At 36.8% G+C, this 23,741-nt stretch overlaps 2 protein-coding genes across 4 annotated transcripts in view; one reads left to right on the top strand and one right to left on the bottom strand.

Moving 5' to 3' along the window:
- Positions 1–3,490, top strand: part of CAMK1G (calcium/calmodulin dependent protein kinase IG) — a 48,273-nt gene extending 44,783 nt beyond the window's left edge. For 2 of the 3 annotated variants that reach the window (XM_039361360.1, XM_039361361.1), the window contains exon 12: positions 1,203–3,490. In XM_039361360.1, coding sequence (XP_039217294.1) covers positions 1,203–1,293 — 91 coding nt within the window. In that variant the 3' untranslated portion in view covers positions 1,294–3,490. The remainder of the gene's footprint in view (positions 1–1,202) is intronic. The other variant, XM_039361362.1, reaches the window with a different exon arrangement.
- The window catches only part of LAMB3 (laminin subunit beta 3), a 64,672-nt gene continuing 42,898 nt past the window's right edge, over positions 1,968–23,741 (bottom strand). Inside the window, exons 15-23 of the mRNA XM_039361359.1 lie at positions 23,159–23,319; positions 17,922–18,130; positions 15,916–16,119; positions 14,744–14,888; positions 9,657–9,864; positions 8,573–8,714; positions 7,806–7,982; positions 6,097–6,250; positions 1,968–4,002 (exon numbers count right to left, since the gene is read on the bottom strand). Of these exons, the coding sequence (XP_039217293.1) occupies positions 3,863–4,002; positions 6,097–6,250; positions 7,806–7,982; positions 8,573–8,714; positions 9,657–9,864; positions 14,744–14,888; positions 15,916–16,119; positions 17,922–18,130; positions 23,159–23,319 (1,540 nt within the window). The 3' untranslated portion in view covers positions 1,968–3,862. The remainder of the gene's footprint in view (positions 4,003–6,096; positions 6,251–7,805; positions 7,983–8,572; positions 8,715–9,656; positions 9,865–14,743; positions 14,889–15,915; positions 16,120–17,921; positions 18,131–23,158; positions 23,320–23,741) is intronic.

Raw genomic sequence — 23,741 nt, 5'->3', positions numbered from 1 at the left:
TCCTTTACTCTATTTGTTCAAGTAATAATAACAAAAACAACTAAATGAAAATCAGGAACAAAGAACATAATGAAATGATAATACCATAGTATAAAAATACAATTTTTAATAATGAAAAGTAAGAAACATCATTATGGACCAATTATTTTTAGATTAAAAATCTCTGGCCACTAAATATTAGCTAGAATTTATGGAAAGTAACTGACCAATTGAATCTGAAAGCATGATCTAAAATGAACTATGTTGATAGTGTATGATTATTTCATAACTGTGATTATTTGAAGTTCTATGGTTGCATTCATCAATTCAATGACAGTTGTATAATGATTTTATCTGTCTACATGAAAATGTCAGCATGGAAGAAGTATGGTCTGAATATACATCTTGCTCCATAATGTGAAACCTTCACAGTATACATATAGCATCACTGCATGCATATGATATGCAGGTTCTGAGGTTTTGCTTGATAAAAAAATACAGGAAACCAGAAGTTGCCTTTAAGCTTTATGTTTTATTCAGCTGAACAAAGTTGGGCTCCTCTAAAGGAGAGAGGCCCCGAATGACAAGGAATCCTTGTATTTATTCTTTCTGATTACATAAGCAATCCACCCAGCAAAGCTGACACACATAAGATAAAGATTTCACCCAGTAACTCTGGCACATTGTAGATAAGAAGGGAGAAAGCAGAAGTAGCTAAAAATGTTCCCTTTTGGGTGTTTCCCTAAGACATCATACGTTCCCGGGTGGGTTAGGACATTGGGTGTTTTCCTTGCTGTCCTTTCATGACCCTGCATCCATGACTCTGCAAGTGCCAAAAGACAGCAGGGCCATCTGTACATATTCACAATTGATACTGTCCCCCAAGTCCGGGTCATCACATACTGGAGGAAGATTCAGAATAGAACATCAAATAGATGAGTACTGTAATGCCATTTATACTGCATTAATCCTGTTGAATTCCCCTGAGCAGAATAGATATGCATCTTATGAAGTGGATGGTAGTTTGCATCACCTTTCTAAGCCACTAGTTAGATCATGTACATAGAGGTTACAGTATATATAGTGTGTGTGTGTGCGTGCGCGTGCGCGCACGCTGTATGTTATCCATTACCTGTTATCAGACAATAATGCATCTTACACTAATTGAAAAAAAAAACAGTTTTTTACTTTGTTTTCTTTTCAATCTTTTCTTTCAAAATCAGTCACTTCAACTCAGAAGTCCTGGTTCCAGTCAAAGCCACTAATCACACCTATTTTGGTAGTGGGCAAACTGGTGTTTGCTTGGTAATGTGATTGAAAAAACTGCCATAAGGATAAAACATATACCTTTACAGGTAAGTGTATACATAAAATTCACATTCACATTCACTTTTCTAGCAAAAAATAGCAAAGCATTTAAATGCTGCTACCATTTCATGATCTCCCAGTTATGCTGAGTGCAGAGCAAGGAAATGTCTTTACTCTCATGTCAGCAGGTTTGTTCATGAAAAAGGTGCACCCCAGCATTCAATAGGGAGATGTCATGACTACTTTGCCCAAGCTGGCAGAATAGGGAGGCAGGAAAAACCAAACTTTAATGATCAGCTTGCTTTACAGATACCCTGAGACCATATACTTTTGCAGAAAGGTACACTGTACCAAAAGATGTACGTCTCACTACCTCAAACTATATTCATAGTTTCATTTAAATGAGAGATCAATATATATAACCCTAACCCTATTCTCATATATATTTCCCAATGAGTCTCTAATTGCTCCAAAACCATAATACCTTTTTCTTTATCATTAATACACCTCTTCTAAAATGGAGGGTGTATTTTTTTCCCCAAGCTGTGAAGATGCTCTCTCTCTCTCTCCAATGATACACATTTCTATATACTAAGGAACATCTTAGTAATCTTCATAATAAAAAAAAACAATCAACCAAAGGCCATGTCAGACTCAAAAACCAAGAATGACACATGGTGATTCTTCCAAGCTGAGTTCTTTATTGTTTCCACACCTATAGATAGAATTTTACCAGATTAAACACTCTACTGCAGGGGTCCCTTTATGGTCACTTTATGGCTTGTGGACTTCAACTTCCAGAAGGCTGAGGAATTCTGGGAGTTGAAGTCCACAAGTCATAAAGTGGCCAAGAGTGGGGACCCCTGCTCTACTGTCTTCACCCTCTTTCTCTCACACAAAATATCTGAAATATTTATTTCACTGGAATTCACCCCTTCCCTCCTTGAAATCCAGCTTGCTACATTCCATCACAGGCCATAAGATTATCTAGGATGTGCTTTCTTCCAGATGGCTACTATGAACTGACAAATTGTTATTTTCCCATTATTTAATCATATTTTATATTATATATTGTTTTTGCCACTTATAATCTCAATATTAAGAATGTTTATATATAGATGTTACTATTTTACTATCATATTGTATTAGCAACACTAGCTTTTAGATATCTTTTATAGATTTCACCAAAATAATGGTAATTTTTATTGATGTTATTGTTTGCTCTTCTATAACCCAATGAAATATAAGTTAAAAAAAGAAATGGATTTTTATGAGATTTTGTAATTATCATTTTAATAACAGCATAAATAAGTATAGCAACTCTGCTAATCAGTTTAGTTTAATAAGCAAATGAAAACAGATGCTTGAACCTTCAGTTGGAAATTATTATACTTTGCACAACACTATATAGTTTTTGCCAACTTAGTTCAGTATCTGTTAGGTAAGAATGACAAATCTCTACAAATCTTTTTTTCAAAAGAAACCAAGATTTCCTGGAAAACGTTTTTCCAATAAAATGCACATCAAATGAATTCTACTTTTCACTCTCTTTTCAGAAGGGCTGCTTGATACTCCTATTGAAAACTTACAAGTCAAATATCAACCGTGCAGAAAGGGAAGGCCTGTCTTGAACGATGCCATGGAGAACTGTGTTCCTAGATGCCCACATCTGATATTTTCTTTAAAGCACATCCATAGAACTGAGAGTTCATATGATTGAATTATATGAATTAAGAGGATTGTTTCATATAAACTGGAAAACAATTTTTAAAGAAAGGTTCTGTAATCAGTGGATAAACATGATCAAACTGTTGGGATACATGTTTGTACATCTGTGCTTGTTCAGTAGAATAAAGAGCAATTGCAAGGTGTGCAGTGTTATTTTTGCATTGAGTCCCTTAGAGCACTTGGCCGAAGCAGAAAATATCCCATGCTGGCTTACTTGTGGCCCTTTAATTCATGATACAGAAGCAATTTGCTAAGAATGCTTGTTGACATTGCCATTTGTTCCAGCACAGTTTGCATGAATTGATTCTACAGGAAGGAAGGGAGCACCATCTCTACTTCATTCATTAATTTCTACTTGTCAGTTCTGGAATAGTACACGTAATATACATTGTTCAATAAAGTTTGTTGGTTCTTAAATGCCTGATAGTTATTTATTGATAGACTAATACAGGTCACCAATCTCTTAGTGTCAGATTTATTTCTTGCAGTAGTTTATCTGCAAACAGCTATTTTACATTACTAAAAATAACTAGTAGTGGACAAAAAATAAAAAGTCTTACAATAGGCTATGAGATCTAAGAAACAGACACCATTATTTATTTATATTGCTTTCTTAATCTTGCTAGAATCCAGATTTTGCTTGGATAGAATTTATGCAAAAGTACATCTGCCATTTTTTTAAAAAATATGCTATCAGAACATCTGAATTCAAGAGGTTAATTTTAAATATAAGGGAGTCTTGGAGCGCTACAAGAAATAAATTAGTACATCCACTTCTTTTTTTTTCTAAAGCTTGACCTATAGCAATGTTTCAAAGCTAGCTTTTTAAATAAAAGCAGAAACTGTTCTAATCTGTGCAACTGGCATAATATGCAACTCGTTGACTGATATGATCACGAATTGTTTCCACTTTCTTTTCCAGACCTTCCAGCCTGGCTGACTTGAGGATGAATTCATTGTTACTCTCCTGTAGCTCTGTTTCTAAAGCTGAGGAATGAAACAGAAATAGGTTAGATGCAAAGAAACTTTTTTCCCTTTCTAATTCATTATAATATTATATAGTGACCGTTCAACCTGTTCTGTTTTTCTAGCATCTTTTAACATGTATTGTTTTCATGCAATGCCTGTCCTGTGCAATAGGGCAGAACTTCTCAAACTTTCTGGGTTGGTGGCCTGGAGAGAAAGGGAGAAGCAGGGAAATGTACACGTGTGTGTGCATGCGCATACAAACACGCACAAACACTGGCAGCGGCATTACCACCGTGCATGCACAAACGGGGGCACTAGCACCCACACAGTGATGCTAACACAAGTAGGGGGAAGGTGCATGCACATGTGCGTGCACTTGCCAGCCATTCCACGGACCAGTGGCCATAGGCCACAGACCGGTACCAGACCACAGACCACAGGTTGGGGGACTACTGCAATAGGGCACCCCATATGCAAAAACTATGGGCTGCACATGCTTGCCCCCTCCCTCTTATCCTTTGTGGATCTGTTCTACCACTTCAGTCCCTAACTAACCTGTATTGAATGTTAAATGAAAATATTTGTCTGAAAGACAGTGAAATTCTATGAATAGGCTATGCTGCTTAGTTTTCTGATTTTGCAGAATTTTGCTCAAACTCAAATGAGCAAAAGAAGAACATACCAGAACAGAATATTTGTAACTCAGAGTTGAACTGTGGGGTCCTTGGCGTTCTCTGAGCTTGGTTGTTTTCTTGTAGACATTTCATTACCAAATTAGGTAATGTCATCAGTGCAAGAAAGGAGTGGGGTTCGCTCTCTTTATATACTAGTGGCTTGCCTGTCAGTGTTGGGAGAGTTCTTGGTAGTTCCTTGCTTAGGCTGTTGTTTATGGTTAGCTTATTTGTCTCAGTTGATAATTCCTTGATTGCAGTGTTGTTTACTTATTGATTGTTGGTCTAGTGTTAATCTTGCTATTAACATCTAGATAAACTGAGATTACTCAACCAATTTATTATAAGTATTTACACAGTAAATTCCCTACATAGCAGTATCTATTGTTTTATGAAGGGAAATAATTGTCCCTAGCTCCATTTCCATCTTACATGCCATATTTTTCTTACCCATAACAGTAACTAGAAAGAAATTCATTCTGCTTCCCTAAACGATTGGCAGAACTTGACCCAACATTAAGGAACTGCTGTCTGTCACATAGCATCCAAAATCAGTTTTGCCTTTCTGTCTGAAAAAGCCTCGCCTCCTTCTGGTAGGGCCAAATGAATGTGGACATTGACGTCAGCCAGCACTGGTAAATGTATGCTCATCATGTTTTGCATGAGAAATTGTCTGGTGGCCTATTTAATAATATCAACATTCCTCATTGCATTCAGCCAACTCTGAATAAATGCCTCTCATCAGCCAGCTGCTAAATCTCTGGCTTTTGGGAGGCACCTTCAATGAAAGACATTCATTAGAGGCACAAGTTTATCAATGAAAACAGTAACACTCCTTTAAAAAATAATATCTCTGGCTTTCAGCCACTTAGTTATTCATATTTCACCTGCCACAGAAGTCAGAGCATTTTGTCTACACACTGGCTGTTTCCCAAAACATATTGAGCAAAGTTATTAGATCTGAAAGGTTTAAACTGAAGGGTCAAAATAGAGCATTAAAAAAAATTGGCTCGGCAAGCCATTATTATGGAACAAATCTGTGACTGGCTGTGTAACAGAGTATTTATATTCTTCCTGAGTGTCCATTCCATTAAAAGGACAAGTTGAAATGCCTCATAGGATTTGCTATAGTAGCTTTTCATCTCTATCTCTATAAAATCCTGTGGCTTACTTAGACCAACAATGATGTATCCAGATTTAAATGTGAAAAGTACATCCACATTTTGTTTAACATATACTTGGTATGAAATCATTAGATTAAACAAAATTATTATGCATGAAACTGCAATATTATATATGAAATTACTAAGATTCAGAGAAGGACCTTTGTGTTTGATATTATTTTTAAAATCTGCAATCCTGTATGAAATGCCAAGGCAATGAAGGTAAGAATTGTGAAGTCATTTCTGATTTTGAGAGTTGCTATGCAGGTAATCCTTACCAGCCATTTTGGCCATCATATTCAAGGCTTCATTCAACAATGTGTTGGCCTCTGTGTGGGCAGTTTGAATTCGGTCACCTTGAATGCCTAAATTTGACCCTTGTCCCATTCGTCTCTTCAGGTCAATGTATTTGCCATTCAATTGTTCAAATACCTGGGGGGGGAGGGGAGCAGAGAAGTAAATGAAAACTAGTCATACTTCCAATGGATATATTGTGTAGATAACATCAGAATTCCCATCTTCAAACCTGAGATCACATGATGTTAGATGGCCTCCTACATAATCAGTGTTCCATTTATAAGTGTATCAGATTATTAAACATCACTTTTCTCTCTTGCCTATTCCTCTTCTTCTTTAAAAAGTGGTAATTCTTTTTCACATCAGTTTTCTGATTTCTCCTGGCTGCACAGAACACACCTTCTTTTCACTGTGATATATTCCAGTTTGTCCACTTTGAAGAGTTTCTTTTTCCCTCCCATTCCCAAGCCAAATTCATGCATCTTTTATATAACTACACTGAACAAGTTTTGTTTGTTCTTCAATAGTCAATTGTTTTATTGAATATAACCAAACAAAGCTTGATAAGGCAGATTTCCTTATTAACCATTTTTATTTGCAAAGTATTCCTATGAGACCTATGATATTCCTCTGGGTATGACTGGAAATAATGAGAAGCCAAAGGCTCTTAATTTCCCTTGTAGCATCCTATCTTTCCTTCTTTTATAATTAAAAGTCTTGGTGGCACATTGTTATCCCAGGGTGTCATGTTGGAGAATCAGGTTAAATTATAGTTATAATGAACAAATTCTGTTTGTTCTTCAATATCAATTGTTTAAGTCTATAATTAAACAAAGCTTGGCAAGGCAGTTTGTCCTTGTACTGAAGAACAAATAAAACAAGGAGTAAGAGAGATAGTAAGAAGCAATTTCAGTTTGTCCTTTGCTGAATGAATATGTAATGGCTGGTCATGTGACTCTGTGATGGCCATTCTCTGAGAATGTACAGTATATGTTCTAATTATGCAGAATGGCATTGTTGTCCTAAAATGGCTGGGGACTTTTCCATTAGAGTGAATAGCCAATTTTATTGATGGGTCTAATGGCTGAACAGAGACAGGAGATCAGAATATTTACCAGGTATTTTCCCCAAAGGCTACCTGACCAATACCGTAGCTTAAAGCATGCAACCCACTAAAATAATTTCCTATTTCCATAATGCCAGGTCTGCCAGGCTCAGCTTGAACCCTCACAGGCATCCTGCCATTAAAGGCTACAAGGGAGAGGGGAGGAAGGATAGATGGGTAATAAGTCTCTCTCTCTCTCTCTCTCTCTCTCTCTCTCTCTCTCTCTCTCTCTCTCTCTCTCTCTCTCTCTCTGTGTGTGTGTGTGTGTGTGTGTGATGGGAAATGGGGGGGGGGGAAATGACAGGTGATAAAGATCAGAGAAGTTCGGAGTTAGTTTGTAGGAATCCAAGGCCAGCCACCCAGAGAAAGAATGTTGATTACCCCAAAACATCTCAGTGTTCTCAAAACACTTGGGCAAGTTCCAATTGGCTAAAGACAGACTGGTCACGGGGGGGGGGATAACAGAAACCGAGAACCAGACTGTCTTTACTGCAGCCAACTCCTTTTTAGTAAAAGAACCTTTCACTTCAACCAAATGGGTCTTCCTTTCCTACAGAATCAGATTGGGGCAGATCTAACACATACCTGCTGAGTGCTTTTTGCTTGTTTATGAGCTTCTGTTGCTTGTTGCTGAGCATCTGCGGCCAATACCTGATTCTGGTTTGCCTTGTGCTGTAGCTGGACAAGTGTCTCAGTGAAACTATCCAGTTGATTGGTGATGTCCCGCACATTCACCTGAGTTGGAGTGAGGATAGTCTGGATCTGAACATTCAAAAAAATTCAGAAATTTTATAAATATCCCTGAAAAAAAAATACCGGTTACATAAACAAGGAATATTTTATGAAGGTAATAAAGTAATCAGTTATGAAAACCACTATTCTAGGAAACAATGGAGGTTTATCAATATGAAAGGAGAGCAGGCTGGTTTAGAGTGAACAACTTAGAGCAGTGGTTCTCAACCTTTTTAATGCCGCGACCCCCAACCGGTCGTAAGTCAAAGACTACTGAACCGGTCATAAGTCGAGGACTACTCAACTGGTGCAGCACCGTTTGCAGAATGGGACTTTTGGCGGGCTCAGCAGGGCAGAGACAGCCTGGACAATTCCTATTGGCTTTTGAAAGCCAATAGAATTAGACTCTATTCAAGAGAGTCTATTCTATTGGCTTTCAAAAGCCAATAGAATAAAAGGAAGTAGCACAGCTAAGAAAAAGGGGAAAAAATGGCGGTCTGCGTTGTTTGGCGACGCCCGTGAAATGGTTATTCGACCCCAAATGGGTTCCCGACCCACAGGTTGAGAACCACTGACTTAGAGAGATGTTCAATATCAGAATCTAAGCACAAATCACTTACTTCATCAAGGCGAGTTTGGATACGCTGAAGGGGAAAAGTAGAGTCATGAATAGTAAGTTCAGCTTCTTGAAGTGCTATTTCTCCTTGTTTCAGCTTTTGCAGCACATCATCTACATTGCCCTCAATAGTACTGGCCTGGTTCCTAAAAAAATATTACATTAAAAAAATGTTGCTTTCTTTTCAAAAAGATGGCATTCTATTATATAGATGGCATTCTATATAATGATGACCTGTTGAACAGAATATGAACACATACAATAAAAAAGCAGCATAATATTACAGCTTCCCAAAAAGTAGAGACAAACGTTTTGGCACCAGTGAAATAGTATTAATAGATAGATTTTGCAACGGACAGTACCTAGGGATCAGACAGGAAAAAAGTTGACTATTAAGAGATCCTACTCTTTTGTGACAGCTAATAGTATAAATATTGTGGTGGTTACAATATTGGAATTAAGTGAATTAGGCTATAAAGCTTCTTTGCCCGATTTTAGGATACATAATATTCTTTATTCATCTCATTTGTCATATGTTGAAACAATAACACTGGCCTATTGATATTTTTTTCTGAACTGAGATAATGTATGTGAATGCTTTAAATACTCAAGCGAAATGCTATCCAAATTACTGTTATTAATGGAGAAGATATAATCTGAAAGTAAGATTTACCACTAAGAATATTAGATAGCTTCCCATAGCACTCTTCATGTTATTGTATGCTTCCATACATACTATATGTTTCAATTCAATTAGTAAAATACATAATCAATAAGGATAGATTATCCAGTTAAAGGAACTTATGGGTTTTATAGTAAACTATCTCCTGAAATACACAGGAACAATTTCTTAATGAAAGTTCCAGAAGACATTTTTGTACATCAGAATTCAGAAAGTTTAAAATTATATACATATTCAGAAAAAACTTCTACTAAATGATATAATAAATAAACTTATGTCAAATATTACTTTAACAATGGATCAAACGCTTGTTCCCTAATTGCAGAATGAAATACTATGTATACTAATTTAATCTCCTGAATGTAAAGCAGGATAAAAATTTAACAGAAAAAGAAATGAATATTACCTGGCTTCTTCAGCCTCCCGCTGAAGCTGTTTGGCCTTAGCTATGTCTCCAGCAGTTTGGGCAATGATGCTGTCAGGACATTGCAGCTTAGCAATCAAATTCTGAATCTCAGTGATTTTACTGAGAATTGTGCCAGTGTCAATTGGAAGATTAAGGGACAGGATGTAATTGCTCACTAGCTGAATCGTGGTAGCATCAACGTCTGGATCTAAAAAAAAAGACAGTAAATAATCTAACCAAGATAAAGTGCATCTCAAATTCAGTCTATAAAATATTTGTGATATGCCTAGATCCACAGCATTTGATATTTAAATACATGATAGATCAGGGGTGTCAAACTTGCCACGTCATATGATTTGTCACAACGTATCGCAACTTTTTCCCCATTGCCAGAGCTGGGGTGGGTATGGTTTCAGCAAGATACATCTGTGCCACAGGCCGGCAGTTGACACCCCTGTGATAGATCAACAAGCCTTTGCAGTGCCACAAAAGAGTTTTTAGATTATAAAGAAAATTAGGCTTTTAAAACAAGCCAAATAAAACAAATATTATATAATGAGGAATAGTGAAGTTAGCAGCTGTTCCAATTAAACAGAACAAACTTTGCTAGACACAAATATTACAAAAACATGTCAAAATCCAAGTAACAAAGGGCTTCCAAAATCCAATCAGTGTGAAATATCTATTAAAATCAGCTGGAAGGAAAACATTTATCTATATATATTGAAAAAGGTTCAGTGGATTTGTAAAAAAAAAAGATTAAGGCTCAAACTGCAGTGTCTAAAGAGAAACTCAGAATGAAGGCTATGGTTTTATACAGATGATTCTCTTGTTATGTAGTTATGTACAATTTTCTAAACTAAAGAAAAAAATATACTTATGACCATAATTGAGCCCAAATTTCTGTTGTTAAGTGAAACATTTGTTAAGCAAATTTTGCCCAATTTTACAACCTTTCCTGCCTCAGTTATTAAGTAAATCACTGCAATTTGAAAAGTTAGTAACCTGGTTGTTAAGTCAATCTGGCTTCCCCATTGACTTTGCTAGTCAGAAGTCACAAAAGGTGATCACATGAATTTGGGACACAGCAACAGTCACAAATATGAGTCAGTTGCCAAGTGTCTGAATTTTGATCACGTGATCATGGGGATGCTGGAAAGGTCGTAACAGAGAAAAATATTCATAAGTCACTTTTTTCAGTGCCATCGTAACCCCTTGAACGGTCACTAAATGAACTGTTGTAAGTATACCTGTATAACTGTAAACACACCAAATGTATCCCTAACATAAGGAACCTTGAGAGAGTACAGATAAATCATATTTTCTCATTGTCCAGGACAGATAATCACCTGCTATATACAGAAATGCGGTGAGGAAAAGTTTCAATAGGGCGTTTGAGCTGAAAGACATATTACAACAGGGGTGTCAAACTCGCAATGTCACGTGGCGTGTCGCGATGTATCGCAACTTTTTTTCCATTGCTGGCAATGGGGTCAACACGGTTTCAGCACGACGCCTCCAGCCCGCGGACCGGCAGTTTGACACCCCTGTATTACAAGTATACTTTCAAGAAAATGGTAGGCCAGACTTTGGTGAATGCTTTGAAGATGAGGAATGGCTGCAGAAATTAGGCTACTTAGCAGACATTTTTTTCATTACATGAACTAGTTGAACAATACTAATGTAGGATACTGGAGAAAATGTTTTGAGTTCAAGTGACAAGATTTTCATTTTTCAACAAGCCTGCCAGATGAAACCAGAATGTCAGAATACTGTTATTAATACAAGCAACACCAACCTGGTTTGGTAAAAAGATTTAATAAGACTAAAGTTTTATAAATAATTCCAGGGTGACACATAGACATTTCTATTCAATCTTTACTCAAAGTATGATCTGCCTTGACTCAAAAGAGAACTCCCACTATTTTAAATATAGTATGGAATGAAATCCACCTCATAACGTTTTGGACAATATTTTGTACATTTTAGTTATTATGCAAAAAGGATTCTATTTTAGTTCTGTCAAATATAGAAAAGAGAAAATTGATAGCATATATTAGTGCTTAAAAAATTGCGGTCAGAAGGATTGTGATTCACTGCTGTTTGCCAGAGTGGAAGGAACTATATAAAATGCCCGCATTTTGAATAAATGAAAACTTGTTCCATGTTTTTCATTTGCTCAGTTCCAAAGGACTTGAACTAAGGATGTGTAAACTCATTAATTTGGGGATTTTGTTTTTAGAAATTGCTCCCGGAAAACTCTGAACCACTCTTAGGAGAGCATGGAAGTTTCATATGGTTCTAAAGCATGTGCACAATTCACAATTCAATTTTCCATATAATTTTAGAACATTCCATTTTTTGCACATCCATAACTTAAAGTAACCTAAAACCAAATAACGTCTGTAGCAAAGAGTTCCTATCCATATTGGATTAAAAGATATATTGAAAGGTTGACAGCATATTATGGATGCCCTCAGAATAACAGAATAACAGAATTGGAAAGGACCTTGAAAGATTTTTCATCCAGGGGTCCCCAACCCCGGACCATAGCCTACTACTGGGCCTTGAGCTGTTTGGAACCGGGCCACCAAAGTGGCAGGCAAGTGTGCATGCACATCTCCACTTGAACGAGCAGTGGGCGAACGCATGCATGCATACTCCATTTGTACAAGAAGGATGCCCACTGCTCATGCAGACCCATCCCCTCTCCTCCTCCCTTGTTGGTCTGCAAAGTCAAAAGTTTGGAGAACTTTATTCTAGTCCAACCCACTGCTTAAGCAGGAAAGCTACACCATTTCAAACAAATGATTTGAAAATCTCTTCATAAAAACCTCCACTGTTGGAGCATCCACAACTTCTGGAGGCAAGTCGTTCCACTGATTAATTGTTCTACTCGTCAATAAATTTCTCCTTAGTTCTAGGCTGGTTCTCTCCTTAATTAGTTTCCATCATTTCTTGTCCTGCCTTCAAATGTTTTGGAGAATAGGCTACCTCCTCTTCTTTGTAACAGCCCCTCAAATATTGGAATACTGCTCATCACTTTCTTGCCATTTTCTCTCATTAATGGATCAATCATTTCCTTGACTTTTTTCTTGTTTTTTACATGTTGAAAGAAGCTTTTTTTTTTTTACTTTTGTTGCAAGCCTTAGTTCATTTTGAGCCTTAGCTTTCTTGACTTCATCTTTGCAGGTTCAGGCTATTTACTTATATTCTGCTTTATGTATGTGCGCCTCCTTCCACTTTTTATCATTGTCCTTTTTTATCTTTCAGTTTATCAAAGCATTCTTTTTGTAGCCATGCTGGTTTCTTTTGAGATCTCCTATTTTTTTCTTTTTCATTGGAATTGTGCTAGACTAGGCTTTTGATAATCTCACTTTTCAAAGTTTCCTAAGCTACTTATGTGGTTTTCTCCTTGAGGATTCTTATCCATGGAATCCTTCTCAAGCTGTCTCTAATTTTTTTGAAATCAGCTCTCCAAATCCCTTATTACTATTGTGGTATACATCCTACATACCTTAGTTGACTGACTAGCAAAAAATCCATCTATTTCCTATGATTGGGTGGCCTTTAATATACACCTATGGTAAAGTCATTCTTTTTTCCTTTTGTATTGACTCAAATGTATGCAAGAAGGTTTTCATCATTGTTTTGCTGTATTTCTGTAGATATATAATTATTTCTTATATATAGCACAAATCCATTTCCTCTTTTATTTGGCCTGTTTTTTTAAACAATTTAAATCTCTCTAGTTGTATATTCCATTCATGGGTTTTATCCCATCATTACACCACTGTAATGGCAACAATATTATATCTGCCCTCATGTACTTGGATTTCTACTTCACCCTGTTTATTCCTTATATTTTGTCCATTGGTACATAGGCATTTTAGTCCTTTTTGACTGACTTTGTGTTTGTTTTCTATATAACCTGCCAACAAAAGTGCATATAGTCAAGGCCATGGTTTTCCAAGTTTCAATGTATGGCTGTGAAAGTTGGACCATAAGAAAGGCTGAGCGCCAAAGAATTGAGGCCTTTGCACTATGGTGCTGGAGAAGACTCCTGCGAGTCCCCTGGACTGCAAGGCGATCAAACCAGTCAATCCTAGAGGAGATCAACCCTGACTGCTCTTTAGAAGGCCAGATCCTGAAGTTGAAACTCAAATAGTTTGACCACCTAATGAGAAGGAAGGACTCACTAGAGAAGAGCCTAATGCTGGGAAAGATTGAGGGCAATAGAAGAATGGGACTACCGAGAATGAGGTGGCTAGATGGAGTCACTGAAGCAGTGGGCATGAGCTTAAATGGACTCCAGAAGATGGTAGAGGACAGGAAGGCCTGGAGGAACATTGTCCATGAGGTCGCGATGGGTCGGACACGACTTCGCAACTAACAACAACAATCAAAAACTTGATTTTTTTCCTAACTGCAACCTTAATATTCTTAACCGCATAAACATCTATGTTAGAAACACTGACAACCCTATTAGTTTGCAATTCCTGGGGATAGAAATGTTCTGTATCAATTAACTCCCTGTCCCCATCTGTCTTCTAAAGGTCATGGCAGATGCAGTCAGTCAAAAGACATCCCGGTGGTAGTCTCCAGCTCCAGAAGCAAAAGGTCATTGAAAAGGGACAGATGACTAAAGGTTGGAAAGAAAGCTAATCTGAGAGGTGGAAGAAAGAGGGATGGCTCAGAAATATATTTAAGAGTCCAACTTGAAAGTAATAAGAAAGGCTATCCATGAGCAAGCAGTGAAGAAGAAAAGGTGCAAGTCACAACTGGAGCTGAATCAGTATGGGGAAAAGAGTTGGAAAGTTCACTATGAGGAGCAGCTGAGAAGCAATTGGGAAAGGAAGTCCCCCTTAGAGTTCAACTGCTAGTCAAGTGTTTGGCAGCAGGCAGATGAGAATACATTCTCTGTTAACTGGAAGAGATTCTGCATGAAAGACCCCTGTGGGAAAGCAGTTATTGAATTTGGTTTCTGAGTAACAGCAGGTGCTATGAGAACGCTAAATTACATACAGCAAAGAAATTGACTAGTGACAAGGTATGGATTGTGAGAATGTTGGAACTCCTGACTTTACCTGTTAGGAAGCTGCGAACTTGACGGATGGACTGTTGAGTGCGCTGGATGTCTGCCTCTATCTGTGTCCTGATGATGCTCATTTGATTCCTCAGGTTTTGGGCATTAGTCTGAATCTTGCTGGAAGTTATTTCAGCAGCTCTAATCTATTAATAGGCAAGGCAGATTCAGTTTCTATATGGTATTTAATACAGCTCCTAAAAGCTTCAAGTTTTAACATTGTTCCAAGTGGGTCCACAAGCAGTACTACTCATCCCCTCTGAGTATTAATTACTCCCATTCTTTTCTATTATTTCAGATAAAAGTTTCTGGTTAAAAACAAATTTGAATATTCAAATAGAAAACAAATAGAACATTTTAAAGCACTTGTTATGTTCTTTATAGTGCATGCAATTTTCCTGGCTTGTTCTTCTTGCTCTTATATTTTTATGCTATTATTTTAAAAGCAATAAAAATAATGTATAAAAAATAGCTTTAAAACTTTAAAAGACTTTAAGGGCAGGTAGTCCTTGACTTATGACCAGTACTGGGATCAGAACTTCCATTGCTAAGCAAGGTGATTTTTTAAGTGAGTCACACCTGATTTTATGATCTATTTTTTTTGCCACAGGTGTTAAGTGAATTACTACAGCTGTTAAGTGACAGATGTGGTCGTAAAGCAAATCCGGCTTTCCCATTAGCTTTGTTTTTGAAAGCCAGCTAGGGAAGGTCACAAATGACAATCACAAATGACTCCAGGACACCACAAGCTTTGTAAAGACATGCCAGTGGCCAGGTGCCTGAATTTTTGTGACTGTGGAGATAATGCAATGGTTGTCAAGTGTGAGGAACCTATTGTAAGTCACTTTTCTCAGTGTTGTAACTTTGAAAAGTTGCTAAATGAACAGTTGTATTTTGAGACCTAAATGTATTTCTTTTCACAAGGACATAGAAAACATTGTCTAGCTAGGTTATTTCAACTGAATACATGAATAGAACTACAGTTTAAAATATTTTTTTTGCAAGTTGCATGTCCTGATAATCATTCACAAGCTCAGGGGGAAAACCAACAACAACACAAACATAAAGTGAAAACACCCAAACATTAATTTAATCAGGCCTATAAAAGAAGCTCATCCTTTGAAATAAATATTCCATTCCTTCCCTTTTGCTTTCTCCATTCTAAATACATACCATTTGTTCAGTCCCCTGAAGTTGACTATTGAAATTGCGGAATTCTTGGGCGGTTTTCCTAGCAGTTTGGATGGAACTCCCTGAAAGTGCAAGGATCCCTCTGCAGTTCAGACCTGAGCTACATTCATTTGCATTTTGATGAGGACACAGATACCCGATACATTCACTAGGAGTGCAAACTTCTGATCTCACAACACTGCAAACCTAACAGGAAAAGTCACAGGATCAATAAAGCTTTGCCAATTACAGTACAAATATTTGTAATACGATTCAGACAGCTTATTTTATTTGTTTCTTATGTGTAGTGTAACTTATGTGTAACTTGCCTATCATTAGATAGCTTCCAAATTCAACTTTAGCAGTTTCAGGTAAAACTATACATATAAACAGCACATAAAGCAACTCTGAATTTCAAAACGTAAGATCCCAACTGGATCAGTCAATAGACTTATTTTGTTGATCATTGTTTTTTACAGTTCAAGATTCAAACAGAGATGCATCCTTTTTGGCCAAGCTATGCAGGAGCCGATATTCAGAAACATGTTACTCTGATACAAGAAACAATGTATGTTTGCTAATCGCTGGCAGCTATAATATAAATAAGCACTGTATCTTAAATAATTCCAGTCTCATTGGTTGGTGTGGAAATAAGCTTGATTTCACCTGGAAATTTCATATATTTCAACATATTTTACACATAAAGATGGCAGTTCACTAATCCAAAATAAATATAGCTAGAATCAGTGAAGATATTCTCAAAGCCTGCTTGGTGTAATGATTAAAGCATCAGGTCAGAAACTGGGAGATTGTGGATTGTGACTTTAGACCCAATGCTAGTTGGATGACCTTTGACTAGTCATACTAGTCTCTCAGCTCTAGGAAGGAAGCAATGGCAAACCACTTCTCAAAAATCTTGCCAAGAAAACTGCAGAGACTGCAGAAACCTCTCCAGATGATCATCAGGAGTCAAAACTTGGCTTGAAGGCACAAATACTTATGCTCAGGTACCTGTCAAGGCCATGGCCACTAAGAGGTTCAATTCTGGCCTAAAGATGCTTCACAATCCATTCAGAATTGAATTGTTTCTGAGGACTACGTATGTAATTTACATTTCATCCTCTCCAGCAGAATCAAGACAGGGATCGGGAGGAACAATTAAAATCCCCTACTACTGCCGTCTGTTGAAGAAGTGTGACTAAGCTGCAAATAAAATTAGTCTTCCCCTGATATTAAATGGCTTGAATGTTCTGCAAAACATTTTAAATGCATGAAGGGATACAGAATCTAAGTAATGCTTATCTCCACGGATTACCAGTGCAGAACAAATTCAAAGCAATAAGGAGTCTTAGAGAAGATACTTGAGGGTTGGTGGCTAGATGGTATGAACATCAACGTGTTATTCTGATTCTTCATTCATAACCAGTATTCATGATGCAAGGAAAATATAATATTGCCACATGGGCTTTGTTGTATGTACATTCATATTCCTTTAATTACAAAATCATCTGTATCGGGTTTGTGTATGTGAAGGAGAAGGAGAGGGAGAGGGAGAGAGAGGGAGAGAAAGAGAGAGGGGGGAGGAGGGGGAGAGGGAGAGGGAGAGAGGAGAGAATCTGAAAATCTAAAACTGGTTTCTACTGTTCCTGGGGTTAATATCCCCTATTTATTATGCTTTGGACTTTCCCCTCTGTGTATAAAGTAATTACAGGTTGCATAGTTCTGGAAGAACAAGTGTCCTTGGAGAACAAAAATCTCTTTATTTTTCAAAATACAGGCCATGGTTTAACTGTACAAATACTTCCACAGTGTCTGAGAAAAAAAAAATCTAAACTAGCAATTCATGAATCTTTCTTTTTCTACACTAGCACTGCTTCTATCCAATTCCAACCAACCTTAATATCAATAACATCTATATCTACATATAAATATAGATAAATATGTTTAAACATTCAGCCTCAGTTTTTGTCATTTATACAAATAGGTCTGCTCTAGAGCATAAGTTTTACCTTATTAATTACTGGAGTCAAGTTGGGTGTGACAGCCATTTTATTCTGCAGTACTTCAAATCCTGAATCAGGGTCTATAAGACCACTTTCAAGCCTTTCAGCATTTCTCCTGTTTTCCAGAGACTGAGCAAGCAGTCCAGAAGAATCAGCTATGCGTACACTGGCATTGGAGGATGTGAGATGTGCAGACCTGATAGTCTTGAATGCCCCTGTGGGAATAAAGGGGAATGTAGTGTGAATTGATAGTTAATTCAAAATTTATTTTTTTCTTCAAGCTTTGAGTACGGAATTTTACTATTAAAAGTCACATTACAGAATAAAGGAAGCAAAACAGCTTCATAAACCAGAATTGACCAGTTCCCTAACTGAATAATCTTGCTCTTGACAAGTATTCTAAAGAAGAATTACCACCCATCTTTTCAACAGCAGAGCTATAAAAATCCAAGAGGATATTTTCTTCATTATATCTTCTCCAGGCCAAAGAAAATGTTAGCAATTTTCTTGGAAATCATATCAATCTTCACAAAAAGAAACAGAAACAGAAGCATAGCCCCAAGTCCTTTTTAGAACAGAACTACACAAACGTTGAAATATTGATTACCTAGATGAAAACAAGGGCTTTTCTCTCACATAATAGCCAAGCAAATACTTCTCCCATAAACTAGAAAGAAAGATTTAACAGTAATCAGCCTTCTGAATTTAGGACTATTTTTCCTCTTCTAAAATGTAATACAAGATAATGGTAAAAGTATTCATTCAACAACTTTTGAAGTGTAAAATCTCCAGAAAACTGAAATACTTTACAAGAACAAAGTATAAACTTTACAAAAGGGCTTAGAAAGATTTTTTTATAGATGTGGATTGATGAAATGATAGAATATATTTTAAAAAATATATTTGTTGGATTTATATCGTTATTTTAAACATGAAAAATATGCTGTAATAGAGAGTGAGTAAGAACCACTTGTGACAGGGAAAAAAATTAGTTTTAATGAATGATCTATTATTAAGGATACCTGAAATCCCAACTATATGTCTATTGAAATGTAACTGGAATAAGACAATTGCAATTAGTAAAGCTTAAAACAGGATACAGATTATCATAATTGCAAGGTGACTGAGGATCTTTGTTTGATTGAACTTTATCTAAAATTGTATTAATTTTAATTTTAATAAGTAATATTATTCCTTACAGAGAACAAATTGTTTATAATTAATTTGAGCTATATGTATATGACTTTGTTTTTGAATGATTTGACACTCTGACCACCACGTTGTGTCCTAAGCTTTTGTATAAATAAAACTTTTTTTAAGAAAAAAGAACAAAGTTCTTATTAAATTTGTAATACAATACTTCTTCAGCAAACCCAAGTATGTGAAAGTTTGAAAATGAATAATGCTCTATAACTGCTAGGATACCAATTCTGCATCTTCCTACTAACTACAGAGTAAATATTAAGTAGTGATAAACTCAGTCCAGAGTGGAAAGGGCTGATATCTAGAAAAGGATTCCTTAAGCCAGATTCATTGCTGGTTGTTTATGAACATGTGTCAAGCAGCTTAAGACTGCTGGCCAGAAAAAACATAGTAGAAACAAAAACTCAAAATAAATGTTCTTTATAATAAAGTTTTTCTATGGCTGTTGAGTCACAATATCACAATATCCATAAAAAGGCATGTATCATTATATGATAGCACTGTTTTTCTGATCCCACAGACACTGTAGGGAAAACCATAGCAACAAGGCATATAGAATTCAAATGAATTATTTTTGCTTCCCTCGTATCATACAGTGTGTTCATGTGTGATCCTACAGGCACCTCTGAGCTTCTGTCATGTCATAAATGAATTCAAATGTGCATTTAAGCCAGCAGAATTCTGACTTTCAGATTACAGGGAGTGGGAAGGGGATGAGCAAACTATGCTGTTTCATACATTAGTTTTCTTTAAAGTATTCTAGGGTCTAGCCAGCAGTTTTCAAAAAAAGTGAAGGTGGCACAATTAACAACTTGTTCTTGGGGTATATAAGCAACCGTCCAACTTGTTGCTATGGTGAGATCATATTCCACATGAACTAAACAATCTGGTGACCAGGTTTTAAGAATACATAACCAGAGTAACATATCATGAGTATGCACTACTAAATGTTTCTTGAGGGCAGGGAAACACAATATTGTTGTCTACCCACCACCAGCTTACTGGGAAGGCAACCTCCATATGATATTGATTTCAATGCATCAACTTATGTTGGGTTAAGTGATGCTGTGAAGTTCACTTGTGCTTTATTTCATGATAGATAAATGCCTCCACTCCATCTGACAGCTGTGAATCGTAGCTGGAATTTCCTATTGCCTACCATTACTAGTTGCTGCCTTCTATTGCCTTTGGGCTTCCAGACTAGGGAAATTCTGCATCTTCCTTCTTTAACCAGTTCACAGGTAGACTATAAAAGGTTTAGCTTTTTTAAAAAAAAAAAAAAAAAAACTTTTTTTAACTTCACTGATTAAAGAGTAAACAGTGGCACTCCTCTCTAACCAGATGAAACTTACAAGAGTTCTACCAGTTTAATTACAAGAATAATAGTAAAATCCTTCCTTCCTTCCTTCCTTCCTTCCTTCCTTCCTTCCTTCCTTCCTTCCTTCCTTCCTTCCCACAGATTAAAGAGTGAAACAGTAGATCTTTCATCCTTCCTCCTGGTAAAATTACCAAGTTCTGCCAACTTCTCCTATGCAATATGACAGGAAAAACTGGTAAAAAGTAGTGCATTATTTCTTTCTTTTTTACTGATCCATCAATGGATTCATCACATAGGAAGAGCTTAAATGTGAGTGGGATTGATACATAAGGTCTATCCATGTAAACTACATGTCTTCAAAGAGCTAGTCATGGAATGAAAAGCAGTTGGATCTTATTTTCTTAACACAGATGGAAGGGATAAAGAGGAAGGGGGATTCACCAATCAGGAAATATGGGAAGTACATTTTGGATGCACTGTAATATTAATCCATCACTATGACTAAAGAAAAGGGAGAGGTTGAAAACTAGAAAGAGCTTTCTTAAACTGATTTTATTTCCATCACTTTATACCAAGGAATCATACCATTTTACATACAGAAGAATGCAGTGTACCTTAATGGTACTACAGCTACATGCAGGAAAACAAGCAGTGGGGTACCACAAGGTTTCGTCTTAGGCCCAGTACTCTTCAATATCATTAAAAATGACTTAGATGAGGGAATAGAAGGAGAACTCATCAAATTTGCAGATGACACTAAGCTGGCAGGAATAGCCAAAACCCCAGAAGACAAGCTCAGAATCCAAAAAGATATTGACAGACTTGAACAATGGGCCCTATCCAACAACATGAAATTTAATGTGAAGAAAAGCAAGGTTTTGCACTTAGGCAGGAAAAACCAAAGGTACAAGTACAGATTAAGTGAAACCTTGCTCAAAAACAGTAACTGTGAGAGGGATCTTGAGTCTTAGTGGACAATCACTTAAATATGAGCCAGCAGTGTGCAGCAGCAGCAGCAGCCAAAAAAGCTAATACAATCTTTGATTGTATAAACAGAGGGCACAGAATCAAAATCATGTGACGTATTACTACCACTTTATAAAGCCTTCGTAAGGCCATACCTGGAATATTGCATCCAGTTTTGGTCACCACATTACAAAATAGATTTTGAGACTTTGGAAAAAGTGCAAAGAAGAGCAACTAAGATGATGATTAAAGGCCTGGAGACTAAAACATATGAAGAATGGTTGCAAGATTTGGGTTTGGCTAGTCTAGAGAAAAGAAGGACTAGGGGGGACATGATAGCAGTATTCCAGTAGTGAGAAGTTGCCACAAAGAGGAGGGGTTCAATTTATTTTCCAAAGCACTAGAGGGCAGGACAAAAAATAATGGATGGAAACTATGGCGCAGCAGTTAGAGTGCAGTACTGCAGGCCACTTTAGCTGACTGTGTTTAGCAGGTCAGCGGTTCAAATCTCACCGGCTCAAGGTTGACTCAGCCTTCCATCCTTCCGGGGTAGGTAAAATGAGGACCCAGATTGTTGGGGGCAATGTAAATATATATATATACATTGCTTACTGGTGTACACCGCTTAGAGAGTGCTTGCACTTAAAGCGGTATATAAGTCTCATAAATAAATAAATAAATAAATAAATAAATAAATCAAGGAGAGAAGCAACCTGGAATTAAGGAGAACTTCCTACAGTGAGTACAATTAACAAATGGAACAGCTTGCCTTCAGAAGTTGTGGGTACTTCATCATTGGAAGTTTTTAAAAAGAGACTGGACAGCCACTTATCTGAAATAAGGTCTCCTTCTTGAGCAGGGGATTGGACTAGAAGACCTCCAAGGTCCCTTCCAGCTCTATTATGATTGATTGATTGATTAATTGATTGATTGATTGATTGACTGACTGATTGATTAAAATACTTACAGCACTATTCCTGTAGTGGCTACTTCAGGCTTTACCAATAGGGCCAGGAATTAGGGAAGAAGTTCACTATTTGTCCTACTATCATCCCTGGTCAATATATTTGTTAAGCTGTTGAAGCCCTATATAACCCAGAAAAGTTATAGCCGGTGGAAATAGGATGAGTGAAAATGTAATTAACAGTGATGTCTGCTTCCTATCATATCTAAAACTAAGAACAAAATTGTCTCCTGCAGAAATGTTACAGTTTAAACATTACATTTATTAATGGGAATATGGCCATAACTTTATTCAAAAGAAAGGCAGAAAATGTATACAATGGAAAAAGTGCACATTTCATCTGGTGGAAGTAAGTGACTGTATGTCCTTTATTATACAGGCAGTCTTTTATTTCAGAAAGCTGTCCTTTAGATTGGTTTAATTATTTATTTTCTTGATTTTGCTCATGAATTTTCCTTTGTAAAGAGAACTTATTAAAAAACATTTTACCTTATGAACCTTTTTTTCAGGTTTGTCTTTTATTTTTTCCAAGAAAATATGGTAATTGTAGCTATAAGTTATTAATTCTTAGGCCTTCAATTATTGAGATTTACTTTCACGGCAGAAAAAAAAACAGTAAACGTGATATTTTAATATTGGAAGACTAATTTCTAAGACTTTTCACACTCTTTCTGGAAAGCCAACAACAATCTGAAGGGAGACATTCTTAACTAGATGTTCTCTGCATTTGCAATAGGAAAGATAGTTAACAAAATAGCTAAGTCACTGGCAGTTGAAACTTGAGGGTTATACCTGAGAGATCTATGCTGCGGCTGGCTTCAAACTCGGCCTTCTTATTTTGATATTGTTCAGTGATTAGATGCAGGCTTTTATCAAGAGCATCCATTTCTATGGACAGGGAAGAAACTTCATCCTCAAAAAGTATTTCAGAGCTTAAACCTTCAACGGTCTGCCTGGAATTAATAAAAGATATATAATATTTATATACACATTTTTCTGCATTATTGCCTTTCCCTTCTGATTGCTTTCCTCAAATATTAGGACAATCTTGTCACAGCAAAGACAGCACTATCTTTCTGAAAGTCATGTAAAATTCCATTTACAAGGGCAGGGTATCATGTAACATCTTTATCTCTCTGCTCTGGGGGCTTAAGGGAAGGTGGAGTGAATATACCACTCTGATAGCCTAGAACAGGCATGTCAAACTGCTAGTCCGCAGGCCAGATGCATCACTCCAAAACCACGCTCACCCCATTGCCAGCAATGGCAAAAAAGTCACGATACATTGCGCGACATCACATGACGTCGCAGGTTTGACATGCCTGACCTAGAATAACAGGGACAAATAAAAAGAATTCATTTTGTCATAGAATCT

This window comes from Crotalus tigris, unplaced genomic scaffold, assembly GCF_016545835.1.
Source record: "Crotalus tigris isolate CLP2741 ecotype Arizona unplaced genomic scaffold, ASM1654583v1 scf7180000019259.915256, whole genome shotgun sequence".
Taxonomy (NCBI): domain Eukaryota; kingdom Metazoa; phylum Chordata; class Lepidosauria; order Squamata; family Viperidae; genus Crotalus; species Crotalus tigris.
This window is presented reverse-complemented; position numbering and strand designations above follow the sequence as displayed.